The sequence below is a fragment of the Peromyscus californicus genome, unplaced genomic scaffold (assembly GCF_007827085.1).
Source record: "Peromyscus californicus insignis strain IS unplaced genomic scaffold, ASM782708v3 Scaffold_7__1_contigs__length_154581171, whole genome shotgun sequence".
Classification (NCBI taxonomy): domain Eukaryota; kingdom Metazoa; phylum Chordata; class Mammalia; order Rodentia; family Cricetidae; genus Peromyscus; species Peromyscus californicus.
Window position 1 is genome coordinate 110,783,943 of NW_026294595.1, and position 18,171 is coordinate 110,802,113.

Here is an 18,171-nt window from a genome sequence, read left to right on the forward strand (position 1 = left end):
TTAGGGTTAAAAACGGAGCCATGGGATAAAGATGAAGTTGTCCATATCCTACTAGCAAGCAAGTCTGGGAACTTGGGTTTGTGAAGGAAGCCAAAAATACCCTACTAAATCCTGAAAACACACAAAATGATGTTAGCATGCCCGTGCTATGTGGGATCTCACTAGAAATGCTGAAGCTTGGGCCCCCTCAGCCCCTTTGAGTCTGAGTCTGGGTCAGGGAGCACAGCAGTCTATCTTTGATAGATCCTCCATGTGATTTATGAACAAGAAAGTTTGAGAACACTTAGATATATTTCACATGGACACATCCATATATAGTTAAAAATATTAAAATATGGCTAAGTAAGCCTTTGGCAGCTCCAGGACTTCCTCCAAGGAAATGAAGAAGGGAAAATAGAATCTGAAGGAGTGCAAAAGTTTAAATTTTATATGTAACGTTCTCTTTTCTTTAAAAATAGGAGAGCAGGGACTGGACAGATGGCTCTGTGGTTAAGAGTGCTTACTGTTCTTGTAGGGGACCTTAGTCCTCTTCCCAGCAACCACATGGCAGTTCACAATTGCCTATAATTCCAACACTTTCCTTTGTCCTCAGAGGGCTCCTGCACATGCATGGTGCAAATAAACTCATGCAGAAAAGTACACATGTACATGGACAAAATTAATCTTAAAAGTATGAGACCATAAAAAAACTTTGGTATTGGTTAGTCTGAGTGATGTGTACACAGTTAGTTTTTATATCTAAGTATTTTGTGTGTTTGGAAAAAAATGCTACAATAAAAATTAAGGGGAAAGGAAGCAATAATCTTATCCAGAAAATGAAGTGAGGTAAGACTGGTTCTTATGGATATAAGTGAGTCCCACATGATGTCACACTATCATTTGTCTCCACTGTTTATAGGCGAGTCAGGGAGTTGAACAGCAGCAACACTAAAAAGTTTCTAGAAGAAAGAAAGAGAGTAAGTATTTCATGCATTTCTCAGCACTCCTCTTTGAAAAAAAAAATCTGAATAAGAACTTGTGCTTGCCTCCCAACCTTTCAAGCTAATTTGCTTAATTTCATTATTTTTCTGTACATGAAATATTCCAGCATGGCCCCTCCCCGAAAGCCAAAGCAATCTCTGACTGCAATCATTATGGAAATTATCTGACAGCATTTTATGTAGATTACAAAGCCAAGTTTCAGTCATGCAGAAGTGCTCAGTTATTTTCTGAGATTTAGGAAAGGGAAGATATGCCCAATATAATATATGAGTCTAAACTCTTTAACAATTTTCATGGTTTTTTTCATTCCTTTTTTAAAAGTGTGATCACCCTCAGTTAAAGGATAAGCTTAATAAGCCATCCATAGTTTATAATTTTGAGACTTCAACTTGAAATTGATCATATTTTTTTTCCAGCTGGCGATGAAACAGTCAAAAGAAATGGATCAATTGAAAAAAGTCCAACTCGAGCACCTAGAATTCCTAGAGAAACAGAATGAGCAGGTATTTCACCCAATGCACATAACAGACGTAGGTCAGCTTCAGCATGGGGGTGCCATGGCCCACAGGAACCCTCTGGGAAGGGCTGTGGCCAGGGAGTACAGTGGACAGTAGAGAGACTTGCTACGTGCTTACTGTACTTCCTCCTTTTCATAAAAACAAAACAAAACCAGAAATGCCTTTTTGTGGAGTGGAAGAAGGAAGTGGGTATGAGGTGTTAAGGGTGCAAAGCTGTCATTTGGATTATTACAGGGATGAATTCTAAGCGCGACTACTAAAAGGGAGGATATGAGCAAACAGGTTACAAATGACCTCTTCATTTCCATTTGGAGCTGTGCAGCTTGCAATCTGTAGGTGTTCATATATCAAAAGGCAAACTAGAAGAGCCATCTATCTTCAGTGTCAGTCTAAAAAGTGACCTTGTAAATTCTTCCCAGAGCTTCACAGTGGGATCTAAATTCCTGCCTCCATAACTCAACAAGCAACCCAACAGCAACCCAACAGCTTTGCATCTTCTCACTGTTTTTTTTTTCTTGAAAAAAAAAGAAAATTACTAACTAGAGAAGTTCAATTGTGCACACGGTGGTTAGCCCGAATCCTGCACCAGGACAAATCTGCTTCCCAGAAGTGGAGTATATGAGTCACAGCCCGCCAGCCTTCCTTTCAGCCTCTAGCTCACAGGGCTAGAGTGTGAGTGTAGCTCACAGCAAAGTGTACATTTTTGTCTCACTTGGTTTCATTTCACTCTTGGTTCGGACATTTTACTTTGTTGATAATTTACATCATTTAGAAGCTATAAAGAGCTTTTGATAAAATAATAATACTGCATTTTTCTTTTCAATTTCTTCCCCTCTAGAAAGCAATCCTATGTTGGATTTTTTTTTCAGAGTAAAGAGCTCACCCTGAAGAATGCTTCTTCAGAAAGAATTACATTTTAAAAGGCCCTTAAGAAAAGAACACAAAACCATAGTCATTTTTGTCTTGTAGCTTAGGTAACAAACCTAGCCACTGATTTCAAGTCCTCACTCTCTGTTGGACAAAACTTGGACCTCTCATGGTTCCGAATTAAGTTTCTGGTTTCCTTTTCAGCTAACCAATTCTAGTCATGAATACTTGCCTTGATCCTTAAGGAGACTGGACGTATGTTTGGTCCTAGAAGTCTAGTTCATCTGGCCAACTCATAAATACATCGTATTTTGGTACACATTATGCAACTTATGTTTTCTGTTTTTAAAGCCCTTCTCAGACTGTGTCCCTGGCAACATGAGACTGTAAGAAAGGGTAAAGCCACCATTTCCAAAGCTTCAGAACTCACTTCAGGGGTTCAAGGAAAGCAGAAGATAAGGATATCTTTGAGAGGGTTTAGAATCTGCTTTAAAAGAAGGGCATGATGAAAGGCAAGGCACAGTTAGGTTTTAACTATCTAAATTAAGAAACTATTTAGAAATTATCGTGTCGCTTAGCAACAAGTTTGACTAAAGAATGTAAATGTGCTAAAAATTACTCATCACTACATAGTGGTGTAAATCAGAGCTACAGAATACAATTTTCAGGTGTTGCTACTTTTAAAGCATAATAAAGAAATCACTATGAGCATTGAACTATCCATGGATAATTCAAACCGTATCAGAGTACTTGCATTAAAATATGGGGTTACTTATATTGATTGAATCATGTTATAAAGATGCTAGATTTTTGTTCTTAAACTTCATATTATGCCTATGAATATGTCATAAGTATCATCTACCACCCACAGCTGAGACTTTGAGTCATAGAAACTTAAGAAAGCACCGAACATGAAAAATACTCAGATGTAAAAATGTAGTGATATTCAAGAAAAAGGCATTCATTATATCAAATAGAAAGAATTGGGAATTAATTTCTACATTAAGGTTCAATTTGCAAATATCACTTGCTCCATAGCAAATTAAACAGTATGTTTTTGTAGTGTTTTTTATAGTCGAGCAGTGCTAGACTCAGTTTCTCTGTTACAACACTCTCCTAGGCACAGTGCAGGGGGTACAGTGTATACCCACTTGCTTCCTCGTAAAGACCAAGGCTGGAGCCCTGTAATAGAACTCCATTCATAGTCAAGCAAACATTCCTTCAGCAAAGCAGTTTGCATTCTTCATGAAATCCCAAACGTCTAAATCAATCTTCCAAACTGTGGTTAAGCCCCAGATTTCTTCCCTGTGTGTAGACGAAAGATGACTTAATTTAAACTTCCATACAGTATTGCCCTTTGTAGTTTCTTACTCTTTTTCCTATTCTTGCAGACCTCCCAGCCATGCCCTACCAACCCATAAGAAAGCCTAGTGGATCTACGTAACTAGACCACTATCAGAAGCGCTGGGAGAAACAGATAACCGGTTCACACAATTCCCCTCAGTCTTGGTTCTGGATCCTGTGTCCTTTGTACAACACTTCCTAGCCTTGCTTCCTTCATCAGCCACTTCTTCACTCAGACTTCCAAGGGACAGGGCAGTTTTTTTTTGTGTGACTTACACAGTGTTTCATCTGTCTTGACATGTACCATTTCAGACATTTAACGATTTCATTACTGTCACATTCAAGTCTTAAAAATTAGTATCTGTCATTAATCCTATCATTCACTCAAGTGAGGCAAAGGGCTCAGACAACCTACCCCCTCACAGGAGAGAGGCACACATTGGGCTAATAGGCATTGGTTGTTTGTTTTGTTATTTTTATTCCTTTGTTGAGCTCAGCTTGGGGAAAGTTGTTGCTAATGGGTGTGTATGTGTTTTACTCTTAGCTTTTTTTGCTTTTCTGTGTATGGTTTTGCATTCATTTCTCAAAATCACTTCAGTATTCATTTATTTTGTTTTCTATGTATGACTCAATTTTGACATTACTATTTTTGTACAAACAGCTTTTGAAATCCTGTCATGCAGTGTCCCAAACACAAGGTAGGACCGAAATTTTGATGATAAGCAAGACCTTGCTTTCCTCTGGCTATGTCAGTATTCTTGGTTTGATTTCCATTTATGACTCCCATCTGGTCACAACTAACTAATATCTGAAGGGGTTAGACTTAAAACCCTGGCTATTTCATGCTTGAATTCCTCATCCTTCTTAATCTGAAATGCTGTCACATTTGTTTGTGGTAGTGTTTTAGCCAGCATTTCCAGTGGTAAACCTGGGAATCAGGTTGTTATCAGGAAGAAAACCCAGACGTAAGAACGTTATTTATATATAATGTCTGTTGGTGCTTTTCAGTGATGTAGTATTGTGGTCTGTGTGCAGAAATGTTATATAATACAATGTCTTTTGCTATGGTCTCTGTTAAGTTTGGCCTGCCTATAACTAGTCATCCCTTGTAAGGTGACTATATAATTAACTATTTGAAGCAGAAACAAAATATTTTTGAGAAAGATGTCTGTTCATAATAGCGAGACATCTGCTAAGTTGTCCCAGGCAATAGAAATGGGTAGTCACCCTGCTCATGCAAGAATTTAGCTCTTAGGATAATCTTTCAATGGCATATAATTATGCATTCTATACTATGTTCAGTAGAATCCTTAAATGCAAAGTGGCCAAAATACAGGGAATCTTTTATTATCGTTTACTGAACATCAAATCATTTAATTTCCAGTGCTGACAATGTCTCACGGCCATTTCCTATAATGCTGTCTGTGTCATTATTTCATGTTTGTATATTTTTCTCCATTTCTTCATACTCCTGTATTACTATATGTCAGGCATTGAAAATTATATGGGGAGAGGGAATCATTAGCCTCAAATTTACACAAATCTAAAATTCTTTGGTGATGTTATATCTTCCCTCACTAGAATGAAACTGAAAGCCATAATGTTAAAATAATAATAAAAGCACTGCATTGTCTGTGAGAAACCGATTTTTGTTATGGAACTTCATTTGGGAGATGTAGATACTCCTTGTATGATCTAGAGTTGACCAGCACCTCCCTCTGACTTTCAATTTAGCTGGAATATCAAAGAAGACATGAACAGTAACATCAGGGCACTTCAGAATCTTCCTTCCTCAATATATCTTCATAGATTTTTTTTTCATGTTTCCACTCTTACCTGTTCTCTGTTTCAGTGATCTATCACTGAAAGCGGGGAGGGCGCCTGTTTTCTTACCACATCAAAACGTGCGAGAATGTGGGTTGGGCTTCTGGGTTTCAGATGGAAAGTCAAAGTCGAAATGAACCAGTTGGTTTCCCCATGTTCCCAAGTAATTACTTGTTACTGTGACCTGCTTCTGTAGACCTTCTTCAGTAAGCTGGTTGCTTTAGTGGCTATCTTAATCCATGATATTAAATTCATCCTGGCGTATATTCTGGTGGTCCATAAAAAGTAAGTTACCCCAGAGAAACAAGAGCTCCAGAGTTTGGATAGTAAGATTTCTGAATCCTACATGCTCCTGTAATGTTATAGTTATAGGACTCTAGGCAAAACAGTGTAATGTATATATGCTTACCTTACCTATCCCCATCAAAAGACTCTTAGGTAATTACTTTTAATTAAGCCTTACTTGTTTGAGAAATTAGTTGCACATAAGCAATGCTATTCTGAAAAATGATAGAATTATCTACACAAAGTCCTGGCAACACACAACACTCAATCAAAGAGTTTGATCATCTAAGTATCTGGCTCAACTTCATTTCATGTGATTTTCCCAGAAATTTGTAGGCCAGTTTTTCTCCGACTTTTATGTACATTAAAATTTCCTGGAAGATCTTGTTGGAATACAGATTAAGTAAACTCCAAGATCCTGCATTTCCAAGAAGAGCCCAAGGAGTTCTGAGGCTATCATCTACTTGTCACATTTATGTAAAAAGGACAGGTTGAGAGGAAAGAGACAAGAGCCAGTGGGTGCCTTCCGAGGGGATTTCCATGTGTAAGGCTGTGTTTCTGGTGTTTTAGGCGAAGGAGATGCAGCAGATGGTGAAATTGGAAGCCGAGATGGACCGCAGACCAGCAACAGTAGTATGAAACTCCAGAGTGCAAACTGAAGCTGGTTCCATGGACCATCAGGAGCTCATGGCCAGCTTCTAAACACGGACTCCATGGACAAAGGCTGTTTCCTTTTGTGTTTCTTTTATGTATAGACACGGTGTTACCTGAAACCACAGACTTGGTATGACCAAATGTTCTTCTATTAACAATTGAGTATTGAATTTCTTTGGCCAACCAAAAATAGCTATGTATCTACAATTAAAAATAAAAAAAAAAGAATCTCCTATTCCTGACAGGCAGAGTTGAACCATGATACACAACTTAAACATGTTTGCTATAAGACAGCATCACAAGTCGGTGGACTTGGTGTTAACAGCTCTGCTTTGTGATGCATTAGGACATGTTTGAGCTGCTGCAAAAAAAAATAGTGCATTAGTAGCTTAATAGTAGCGCATGCACTAGAAGAAGCAACTCTGTCTACAGTTCATTAGCAGAAGTGGTGGTCTGCTATACAAATCACTTTGCAGAATTTTCTACACCTAAGTTACCTCATCAGTAAGTGCCATGTCTTTACCATGCCATAAGATGCTAATTTCCTGTAAATGTTGCAGAAATTGTTAGACTAATAGAGACCCAGAAGAGTGTACCTGTGCCAAGCTCAGCAGAGCTCCAAGGGGAACTCGCAGGCTCGTTTCAGAAAGTTTACAGCTGACACTGCTTTGTAGGGATTGCTTCTGCAGATTCCAGATATTACAATTCACTACACACTTAAGGATTGTGAAGTGGTTATTGGCAAATGTTTGTAAATGTGACCATGTACAAAGTATTTATACTCCTTAATTCTCACGGTTATAGTGCGAAAATCATCTAAACATTACCACATGACAAGACTAGTAAACAGGAATAAATAGACCTAATGTTTTGCATGATGCACAAGCACCAATTATGACTAACCCATTCAGACACAGTTAATCTCACACCAAATAAATACTGGTTAAGTAAATGTATGGCACAGAATATTATTTGACTATCAAGACTTTTAGCATAATGAAAAAGTCTATATATATGTGTATATGAATTATGTGGGCATTCTTGATACTTCAAGTTCTAGTTTGAAAAAAAATACATAACTAATTTAATTTTACACAAAAATATTTATGCAGATTTTCAGACTTTCATATCAGGAAATAACCTTTTTATGTCTGTTGAATATCCAAAAGATTTGCTACCGTGTTCATCTGCATGGTCTTTTCGCCTGCTGTAGTTGCAATGCAGGTGGCCCATAAAGTGATATGCTGGGATCAAGTCACGCTACCCAAGCCCAGAGGAGCGAGCAGAGACCTGGTGGCCTTGAACGGATCAGATTCCTGATTGTAGGATGCAAAATGCCAACTTAATGGTTGTATATGATTGTACAAATCGATTCTGTGTGTTCCTCTGAAGAGAACAGAGAAAATCATACCATGAAGGCTGAAATTCAACTTACAACTTCTCTAATAAAAAATGAAAACACATGCTGTAGGTGTCAGAGTATTTGCTTCCACAATGATTTCTAGACAACCTTTGCCTTTTCATACACGGTCTTGTCATCAATTTCAAAAGGGACTTTATGTCATATCCCCGTTACGGTTTTCCCAACACAGAACACCCAGATTCCAAATACAGAAGTCATGGGTTCTTTTCTTCCTCGTGGTTATGATTTGAGTAGCTCTCGCACATCATCAAATTCTTGGTTTTTCTTATTTTGTAAAAGAGTGGGATCAAGCCGGGCGGTGGTGGCGCACGCCTTTAATCCCAGCACTCGGGAGGCAGAGCCAGGCGGATCTCTGTGAGTTCGAGGCCAGCCTGGGCTACCAAGTGAGTTCCAGGACAGGCGCAAAGCTACACAGAGAAACCCTGTCTCGAAAAACCAAAAAAAAAAAAAAAAAAAGAGTGGGATCAGACCACATGAGTTTAGCACCAACATCCCATTTAGTAAAAGGTCTTCGCATTTGGGTTTCCCATTTTCAAAGGTTTTGATAGCTCTCTTCCTCCAAGCCAGCAGTTTCCTTCCAAGAGCCCCACTCTGCTGTCACTGTCCCCTGCCCTGAAGCCACCACTTGCCACTTGCCTCTGATTTTAAGGCTCCTATTGTTAGGAGTTCCAGTGGAGGAGTGGATTATGGGTTGTCGGGGTGGGGGGTGAAGGGAAGGTGGGGAGAGGAAATGGGAGGAGAAGAGGGAGTGGAAACTTTGATCAGGATGTAAAATAAAAAAAATACAAATAAAGAAGGCTCCTATTTTCCCCATTTTTTTTCTGATCATGCCTTCTCTGGGTTTCCATCCTTCTATACCATAATTAATATTTGTGTTTTGCAGTTTTAGAGTCTGAAACAGTTTTTTATTTAACCCAGATTATTTTCAGTATTTGAAACATATTTACCCACAGAAGATCTATTGGAACAATGTAAGTAAGCATGACTGAGATCACATGGCAAAATTATGACGTTTTGTTATTAAATATATATCGCTCATGGCTGGAGAGGTGGCTCAGCATCTAAGAGTACTTGCTGTACTTGCAGGTGACCAGAGTTTGGTTCCCAGCATTCCATGTGAGGCTCACAACCACCTGTAACTCCAGCTCTCGGGGATCTGATCCCCTCTTGCCTCTGTTGGCACCCACATACATGTGGCAGACATTCACATAGACACACATTTGTTTAAGTTTATATTGTACCCAAATCCTATAATTATTAAAGAAAAAAAGAAACCCTTGCCAATTAAAATGACTCATTCTCCTCTAGCATTAAGAGCACTGCTGTGGTTCAGGGCATGTTGCTCTAAGTGCCCAATCTTCATTCAGAGCTCTCTGCCCTCTAAGATCTCCTGTGACTTCCTTCCCTAGGATCTGACTACAAAGGAAGCTTTCTGTCTTCTGCCAGGTGGGAGGAGCATCTGATCTTCCCATCATCCAACCAGCCAGTCCTCACTGCCCTCTGAAGCTCTGAAAAGTGGGCCATTCTACCTAGTGGTTCAAGACCGCTGTCACTTTGAAGAGGGCTCTCCTCATATCTGTTCATTTGGGCATTCTTCTGAGATGTGCAGGCCTGTCGAATCTGAGCTATCTTACCTCCGATTTTTTCATCACAACACCACCATTGAAGGTGTCACCGATAGTACCATGTTGTTCCCATACAGTGGATCCTCACAAATCCAGGAGGCTTGAAGTCTTCTGGAACTATGCCCTAAGACATACAAAGTGAGCCTGGTTATACGAAGCCCTAAGACTTAGCTGAGTTTCTACGGTATCTTGCTTCTTCTGTACCTAGGACATGTACTTCCAATTTAGGGCTCTGAAAACTTCACTTGATTCTTTTTTTGAAAGGGTGTATCTTTGTCAGAAATCAAGTGGTTGTAGGTCTACAGATGTATGTCTGTGTCGTCTGTACTGTTCCATTGATCCACGTGTCTCTTTTGTGCAAGTACTGCACTGTTTGTGTTGTTGTGTTAATGTTTCTCTGCAATATAATTTAAAATCAGACACTGTGATAGTGGTAGCATTGTCTTTCGCTCAGGATTCCATTGATTCTCCTCTCTTTCTCTGTCTCTGTCTCTCTGTCTCTCCCTGTGTGTGTGTTAGTGTGTGTGTGTGTGTGTGTGTGTGTGTGTGTGTGTGTGTGTGTGTTTCCATATGCATTTTAGAATGTGTGTTCTATTCCCTTTAAGGTCATTAGAATGTTAATGCAGATCATACTGAATCTGAATCTGGAAGTGACTTTTGGCAAGACAGCCATTTCTCAGTATTCACTGGGCCGTTAGCATGGTAGATCTACCTTCCAGTACTTTCCTTAGTTTCTTCAGTATCTTAAAGTTTCCTTTGCAGAAGTCTTTTACCTTGTTGTTTGGATTTATTCCTAGATTATTTACTCATTGAGCTATTATGAACGGCCTTTTTTTCCCACTGCTTGTTTTCTCAGCATGTTCACTGTTGGTATATGGAAAGCTATGGATGTGTGTTGAGTTTGTATCCTGCTAAAGTGTTTCTCCACTCAGAGTGTCTGGTGGAGTAGAGCCTGGTTCTTATCTTTATCCTTTACTCAGAGGGCATTCTTGATAAACTGGAATATCCACACAGTGTTATACTTCTTCTCTAAGTAGGTTTATCTTCCATTTTCGAGAGATGAAGAACAGCATTATGGGAAAGAAGCTTACCAAGCTACAGGCACATCAGGAATGACCACATGTCGACATGGGATGTATTTATAGATCTCACAGAATGAAAATACTCTGACAGTCAAATGACATGCCATCCAGTGATTATTAAGACATTTAAGAGATGGTAAAATGTCAAGAATACATGCACGAGAGAACGTGTCAAACATAGTATTTCAAACATTTTATACACAATCTTCAAACCCCAAGCCTTAAAGAAGGAAGGAAATTCCAAATATAGGACACAAGAGAACCCTTCAGAAAACTTAGAGAACTGTCTATACCTGGGTCTGAGGTTCAGCAATGAGCTTCCTGGAAAGTAATTCAAAACAGGAAAGAAATCTATAATTTCTCACAGGTTAAGAAATCTGTCTTCCCTTGGTTGTTTCATCCTATCACATGCCTTCAATTCTACTTGTGTGATGACTCTTACCCCCGTGAGGTGAGCTTTGCTCCTCTACATGATTTGCCCCTTACAGACCTCAAGAGTTAAACAGACAGTGTTCACATTGTGCATAATTAATAAAAATTAGAACTCAGTTCTCCATCTGTCCTCCCCATTTGTTTTAGCAATCCATAGCCAGTGCTGAACCTTGGGGCAATCTTGTTCTGCTTGGCCTCATCAACTCCTATCCCCAGCTGCTGGTCCATCTACAAATCACACCTCCCTGTCTGAGAAGCTTTTCTGTCCTCCCTTGGAGCTTCTCTGCTTCCTTGACATCCAGGGGTTTGAGCTTTTCCCTTCAGATCCCTTCTGTATATACAGAATCTTTTTGCCAAATGATGGTCTTAATCAGATTTCAGTTCCATTCAGATGTGAAGAATTCCTATCCACCAACTAAAGAATAATATTAAAATAACTGGAAACAGTATTCCATTTCTAATCTCAATTTGTCTACTCACATAACCCATTTCAATTTAGCATTCTTTGCTCACAGATAGGTAACACACATCCTTTCTAGCGCACTACACAACCTTAAGAAACAACCTCCTGCCAGACAGTGGTGGCCCACGTCTTTAATCCCAGCACTCAGGAGGCAGAGCCAGGTGGATCTCTGTGAGTTCAAGGCCAGCCTAGTCTACAGAGCGAGATCCAGGACAGGCACCAAAACTACACAGAGAAACCCTGTCTCGGAAAAAAAAAAAAAAAAAAAAAAAAAAGAAAGAAAGAAAAGAAAAGAAACAACCTCCCCAAATGCCACCTCCTCAAAGTTGCCTTTGGTTTTGAAAGAATGCATGGCTCTTAACCATTATAGGATTATTTAAGTATTTTTGTAAGGTGAAATTTACAACTTATAATTATGTGACTTCATGAGCAGGAAATATCTTCAAATACCTGACTGAAAATCTTAAAAATAAGCTTTTTGTGGTATATCTTCTCAATTCTGCCACCCCCCTCCCTGCCCCCGCAAAAACCAACTACCTCAATTATGTTAGTGCCCTTTCAAAGTAGTCCAGAGCTGGGTAAGTATTCCAGTGATAGAGCACACACCTAGGATGTGCAATGATCTTCAGCAATGCAGAAAATAAAATAGCCAACTATCATAAAAGCCACCAGGAACTTAACAAGTGACTATCAACATTAGGAGAGCTGTGGAAAGTGAAAAGGGGAATGCTCATTTTATTGTTGGTGTTGTTTAAGGATACATCATTTCAAACCAGAAATATCTTCTTTGTAATCACTTCTGCAAGTCTTGCAGAAGGCCACATTTCTTTGAGCTTTTCTGTGATACTTAGAGTTTTGGAGAATCCCAGGCACACTTCAATAATTGCACCTTTAATATCATAAATCTGAGGTGATGCTTCTGGCAGGAATAATTTATGAGCCTTTGTCTAATATTTCATGAAAAGCATTCTGCTCCATCAGAATGAGGAAAACTATTAAGAAGAGGGAACAGAAGGTAGTTTTAAATGGTAACACCATTGTTTCTGCATAAAAAGAAAACAATATACCTGTATCAATAAAAGAGGCAATGCCCCTTCTGCTTTCCTCTCCTTGACTGACTTTCTTAGAAAGAAAAGGTGGGGTGCAGTCCCTGAGCTGCTTCATCCTGGACATTTTTAGCATCGATCACAATGCAATGAAAATAAACTTCAGCAAATAAGATTTCCAAGACTCAAAAGTCTGTTCGGCTGAACACCTGCTCATCTTATGTTCCAAGAAATTTCATTCCAAAAGAAATGAGTCTACATATTCACTAAGATACGTGCTCTTAATATTAAACTAAAAACCAGTTGCATCAAAAGGAGAATGCATCAACATATGTGGACTCCATATAATTCTAATCATAGAATATCTTGGAGGGGTCAGAACTGGTTCCGTAAGAGATGACCCGGGGTGATGGGAATGCTGTGGAGAAGTGGTTCTCAGAATGTGTGACAGAGACCCCTTAGATCATCCCGTGTTCTTGAGAGCCTGCATATGGGAGTATCTCTATTTTCCAGTTCATCTTTGTGGAAAACTGATTTGTGTGTGTGTGTGTGTGTGTGTGTGTGTGTGTGTGTGTGTGTGTGTGTGTACATTCCAATGGAAATGACAGCACAACAGATTCAAAGGAAAATCACCAGAATGCAGGTGATTTCTGTGAAGTTAGATGTTGAAAGATGGGAGATGATGTAAACAGTGCTACTCTACCAATGTTTAGTAATGTCATTTTTTCACTAAAAATAGTCACATAGTAGTTACATGTTAATATGTGGAAGGTTGATTGTTACTTTTATTGGACTGGGAAAATATTTCAAAATTACTATTTTAATTTCTAGGAGTTATATTTACAGACAAGAGTCACATATACAAAAACTCAAATTTATTCAAACTATAAGCATGGGAAGTAGCCCAAGACTAAAGATTTTAAGATTTGTTGAACTATGATTTGGCTTGAGTGAAGGCTGTGTGGATGTAACACTGATCTTGGTGTGCACTTCAGATTCATGTGCCTCATTACATGTACATAGTCTAAAACTGTTTCAAATATACATAGGACAACAGTTAGATGCTTAAGATACAATATAAATTGGACAGAATTAATTTATTATACAGCAATACACATTTTCTGAAGATCATTAGGAATTATGCCAAAATAACAAAACTTCCTTGAAGTCTGATGCTAAGTGGGCACCAGCTAAGAGGCATAATTATCTAAGAGTTTGGAGCACAAAATTAAATCGTTTTTTATGGAGAAGTTAGTCCACACTCACTTTTAGAAAGAGCAGGAATTCCTTGGTTAGGGGTGCAGGCAGAGAGGGAGGAAGTGGTAAGGTAGAGAGGCCGAGAGTCTGGTGCAGAGTATTAAAAGAGTACTTTCTCTTTATTCTTTCTGTGCTGGTTAGTTTATTGTCAACTTGACACAACCTAGCTAGAATCACTTGGCAAAGAAAAAACTCAGTTGGGGAATTGCCTAAATCAGATCGGCCTGTGGGCAGGTGTCTCTAGGGCATTGTCTTGATTGCTAATTGCCCTACCATCCCTGGGCAAGTAGGTGATCCTGGAATGTTCAAGAAAGTTAGCTAAGCATGGGTAACAAGCAAACTAGCAAGCAGTGTTCCTCCCTAGTTTCCACTTCAAGTTCCTGCCCTGACTTCCCTCAATGGTGGGCTGTGAACTGGAGTTGTGAGTTAAAATAAATCTTTTCTCCTCTGAAAGTTGCTTTTGGTCATGGAATTTGTTACAGAAACAGAAAGTAGAACACTTCATTCCAGTGCTTCCCATGTCAAGCCGCCAAGTTAGCAATGGGAAATGATTTGAACCAATCCAAGAAAAACTAAGAGAGATTGACAAGGAACAACAACAACAGAATGACATTCAGGAAAGAACAGACATAACTACTTGATAGAGGTGACAGCTGTCAGCTAAAGAGAAATTGAGGAGTTAACAGATCGGACATAACCAGTCCTAAGGGGACTGTGCAGTAATGGAAACACTAGAGAGGAAATGGGAAAGCCCTGTCAACTGGGACAGATGGAATTTTTCAGAGATCAGTGTGACACAGCATACTACTATCATTTTGTAATAGCCATCCCTGGGTAAGTAAGTGAATAAGTGTGTGTGTGTGTGTGTGTGTGTGTGTGTGTGTGTGTGTGTGTGTGTGAGAGAGAGAGAGAGAGAGAGAGAGAGAGAGAGAGAGAGAGAGAGAGAGAGAGAGAGAGAGAGAGAGAGAGATAGAGATTTCATTACCCTAGTGGCTACTAGTATTAAGCATCTTCAGTGTGCATATCCAATACCTGCATAGCTTTTTTGTCTTTCATTTTCTCCTGTCTTTTCTTTTTCAGAAATATGTTTTCTGAACCTTTGTCTTTTTAAAATTGGTTGACTCATTTAATAGCTGAGTTGCAGATATTCTTCATACATTTCAGGTTGAGTCCCGTTTTAGATATGTGATTTAAAAAAAAATGATTTTCCCATTCTGTGGCTTTTCTACTTCCTATTCATTTTCTTAACGTTGTATCTTCTAAAGGACAAAAGTTTTGCCAAACACAGTAGCTCATGCTTTGAATTACAGAACCTGGAAGGCAGAGTCAAGTAGATCTCCATGAATTTGAGGCTAGCCTGGTCTACATAGTGAATTCCAAGAGAGCCAAGGCTACATAGACCTAGTCCCAAAAATAAAAGAAGAAAAATGTTGTGGTTTTTATTAATGACATTTAATTTGTTTCTTTTGCTGATTTTTATGTTTCTGGGGTGGGTCATATCTAAGCAATCATTATTTAATTCAACATTGCTAAATTGCCCATTTTCTTCTAAGAGCTTTTTTATTTATTTACATGAGGGTATGGGTGAGGATGCATGTGTCCCAAGGCACACTTGTGTAGGTCAGAGGAAAAATTGTATCCCTAGTATTGGATTTTGTCAAATGCCTTTTCTGCACTAATGAGATGATCATGTGATTTTTGTTTTTCAGTATGTTCATATGCTGGATTATATTGATCTATTTACATATGTTGAACCATCCCTGCATCTCTGGGATGAAGTCTACTTGATCATGATGGATGATCTTTTTGATGTTTTCTTGGATTTGGTTTGCTACTATTTTATTGAGAATTTTTGCATCTATGTTAAAAAGGGAAATTGATCTATAATTCTTTGTTGGGTCTTTATGTAGTTTAGATATCAGGGTTAACTGTGACCTCATAAAAAGAATTGGGCAATGTTCCTTCTGTTTCTATTTTGTGGATTAATTGAGGAGTATTAGCATCAGTCCTTCTTTGAAAGCCTGGTAGAATTTTGCATTAAAACCATCTGGTCCTGGGCTTTTTATTTTGTTTTATTTTTACTTCTATTTCACTAGGAATTATAGGTCTGTTGAAATTGTTTATCTGTTCTTGATTTAACTTTTGTAGTGGTATATATCAAGAAAACAACCCATTTCTTTTAGGTTTTCCAATTTTGTGGAGTGCAGCTATTTTAAAGTATGTTCTTAATGATTCTCTGGATTTCCTCAGTGTCTGTTCTTATGTCCCCCTTCCATCTCTAATTTTGTTAATTTAGATCTCCTCTCTCTGGTTTTTATTTAATTTAGTAAGAGTTTGTTGATCTTACTGATTTTCTCAAAGGGCCAACTTTTTGTTTCATTGATTCTTAGTATTGTTTGTTTGTTTCTCTGTTATTGATTTAATCCCTGAATTTGATTATTTTGTTGTCTATTCCTCTTGTGTATTATTTCTTCTTTTTGTTCTAGAGCTTTCATATGTGCCATTGTTACTAGTAGGAGATAGTACTACGAATTTGTCTCTTGGAGCTGCTTCATTCTTTATTGATTCTTTGGGAATTTCACATCATGTACCCCAATCCCACTCACTTCCTAGTCCCTCCATATCAAACCCTCACCCATGCAACATGCCTCCCAAATTAATTTAAAACAAAACAAACAAACAAATAAACAAAACCCACCTTACTCCTCCATCTTTCCAACACCTCTTCATTCATCCTAGTGGCCTCAGGAGCTTCAGTGTGTCACACAGTATATCCTTTTGTCTGATCAGCCCCATCTGTAAAATGTTCATTGCAATGAGTCATTGGTCTGGTTCAAGGCCTCTGGCATACCATCATCACTGGACCCTCACCGAAACTCCTCTCAGGTATTCTACTGTTGGCCCGAGTCATGAAATCCTACAGTTATCACCCTGCAGGACAAGTTCCTTCAAGCACTCCAGCAGGTCATAGATGGGGTAGATGTTAGGGTGGACCAGCCCAAGGCCCAAGGTGTGAGTCTGGTGATAGCTGAGCTGGTCAGTCCAGGCTGCTGGGACTGCGTCCTCAGATGAGGAGCAGAGCCAGCTTTCCTAGGCCCATGCCATTGAGGCCAGCTCTCCCATGCCTGTGATGAGGGGTAAAACCCCCTCTCCCAAATGTGGGGATGGGGAGTAGCTCTTCCAAGCTGGTGTGTGGGGTCATCTCTCTGCTATAGTGTCCAGTGAGGGTCAGGGCCAGTGAGGTGTGGGGTCGGCCTAACACGGCCATTGGACTTCAATACGGGTGGTTCTATTACCTCTTGTGGTAACACAGGCCATGGATATCATCACATTTTCTGGCCGCAGCAGGAACATGGACCCAGACATGCCCCCTCTAGCAGCTCGGGCCAGACATCACCGTGGCCCCAGTGGCAGCACAGGCCACCCAGATCAGCATGGTCCCAGGTAGCAGAAAGGCCCTCGAACACCAACGTGGTCTTAGGTGGCTGTCCAGGCCCCATGTGCCTCATTGTTTTTGGATTTAGTATTGTCTTTAACTGAGGTAATTATTTCTTCTATCTTGTCTTCAATACCTGAGAGTCTCTCTCCCATCTCTTGTACTCTATTGGTGAGGTTCCTGTTTGAGTTCCTAAATTTTTCATATCTAGATTTCCCTCAGTTTAGGTTTTCTTTGTTAATTCCATTTCTACTTAAAGGTTTTGAGTTGTTTTATTCATTTCCTTCCACTGTTTATGTATTCAAAGACTTCATTAATCAATTTATTCATATCCTCTTTAAGATCATATTCATAATTGCTATTTTGAAGTCCTTATTTAGTGCTTAGCTATATTTTATTTCTTAGGGCCTACATTAGAAGGATTGTTGGACTAGAGTAGGACATATTGTCCTGGCTGTTATTGTGTTTATATGCTGGTGTCTAGACATCTGGGTTGGGGATGATCATAATTCTAGGTGCTGATACCTGGTCTTGTGTTTGTTGCGTGAGTTTCTGTTTCCCTCTTTGGAGAGTGTGGTGGCTGTGAGTTGCCTGGTAGGGAATGGATATGGGATCCTGCAAGGTTTGGCCACTGCAGGTCCCAGGGAGAACTTGATTCTAGGTGTTGGGAGCTGACACTAAGGAATGAGAATGGGTTAGAAGGAGGGAAGTTGAGTGGGTCCACAGGAGGGAGGAAAGCTGGGTGTGGCATCAGATCTGCATAGACCCCAGTCATGGAAGTAATAGACCCCAGTAATAGAAGAAAGAGAGGCTGTAAGAGATTGTTACATATTTGTGGATAAGACTGAGGGACTCCATGAGTCTGTTTTTATGCCAGTACCATGCTGTTTTTATGACTGTAGCTCTGGAATATACCATGAGCCTTTTGTGTTTC

General features: G+C 39.4%; 1 protein-coding gene across 14 annotated transcripts in view; it reads left to right on the forward strand.

The window, feature by feature from the left end:
- Nucleotides 1-7,952, forward strand: part of Plcb4 (phospholipase C beta 4) — a 383,607-nt gene extending 375,655 nt beyond the window's left edge. For 10 of the 14 annotated variants that reach the window (XM_052723053.1, XM_052723055.1, XM_052723059.1 and 7 more), the window contains 4 exons: nucleotides 899-956; nucleotides 1,398-1,484; nucleotides 4,372-4,408; nucleotides 6,390-7,952. In XM_052723053.1, coding sequence (XP_052579013.1) covers nucleotides 899-956; nucleotides 1,398-1,484; nucleotides 4,372-4,408; nucleotides 6,390-6,478 — 271 coding nt within the window. In that variant the 3' untranslated portion in view covers nucleotides 6,479-7,952. The remainder of the gene's footprint in view (nucleotides 1-898; nucleotides 957-1,397; nucleotides 1,485-4,371; nucleotides 4,409-6,389) is intronic. The other 4 variants (XM_052723063.1, XM_052723064.1, XM_052723065.1 and 1 more) reach the window with 1 other exon arrangement.
- Nucleotides 7,953-18,171: the final 10,219 nt, after the last annotated feature.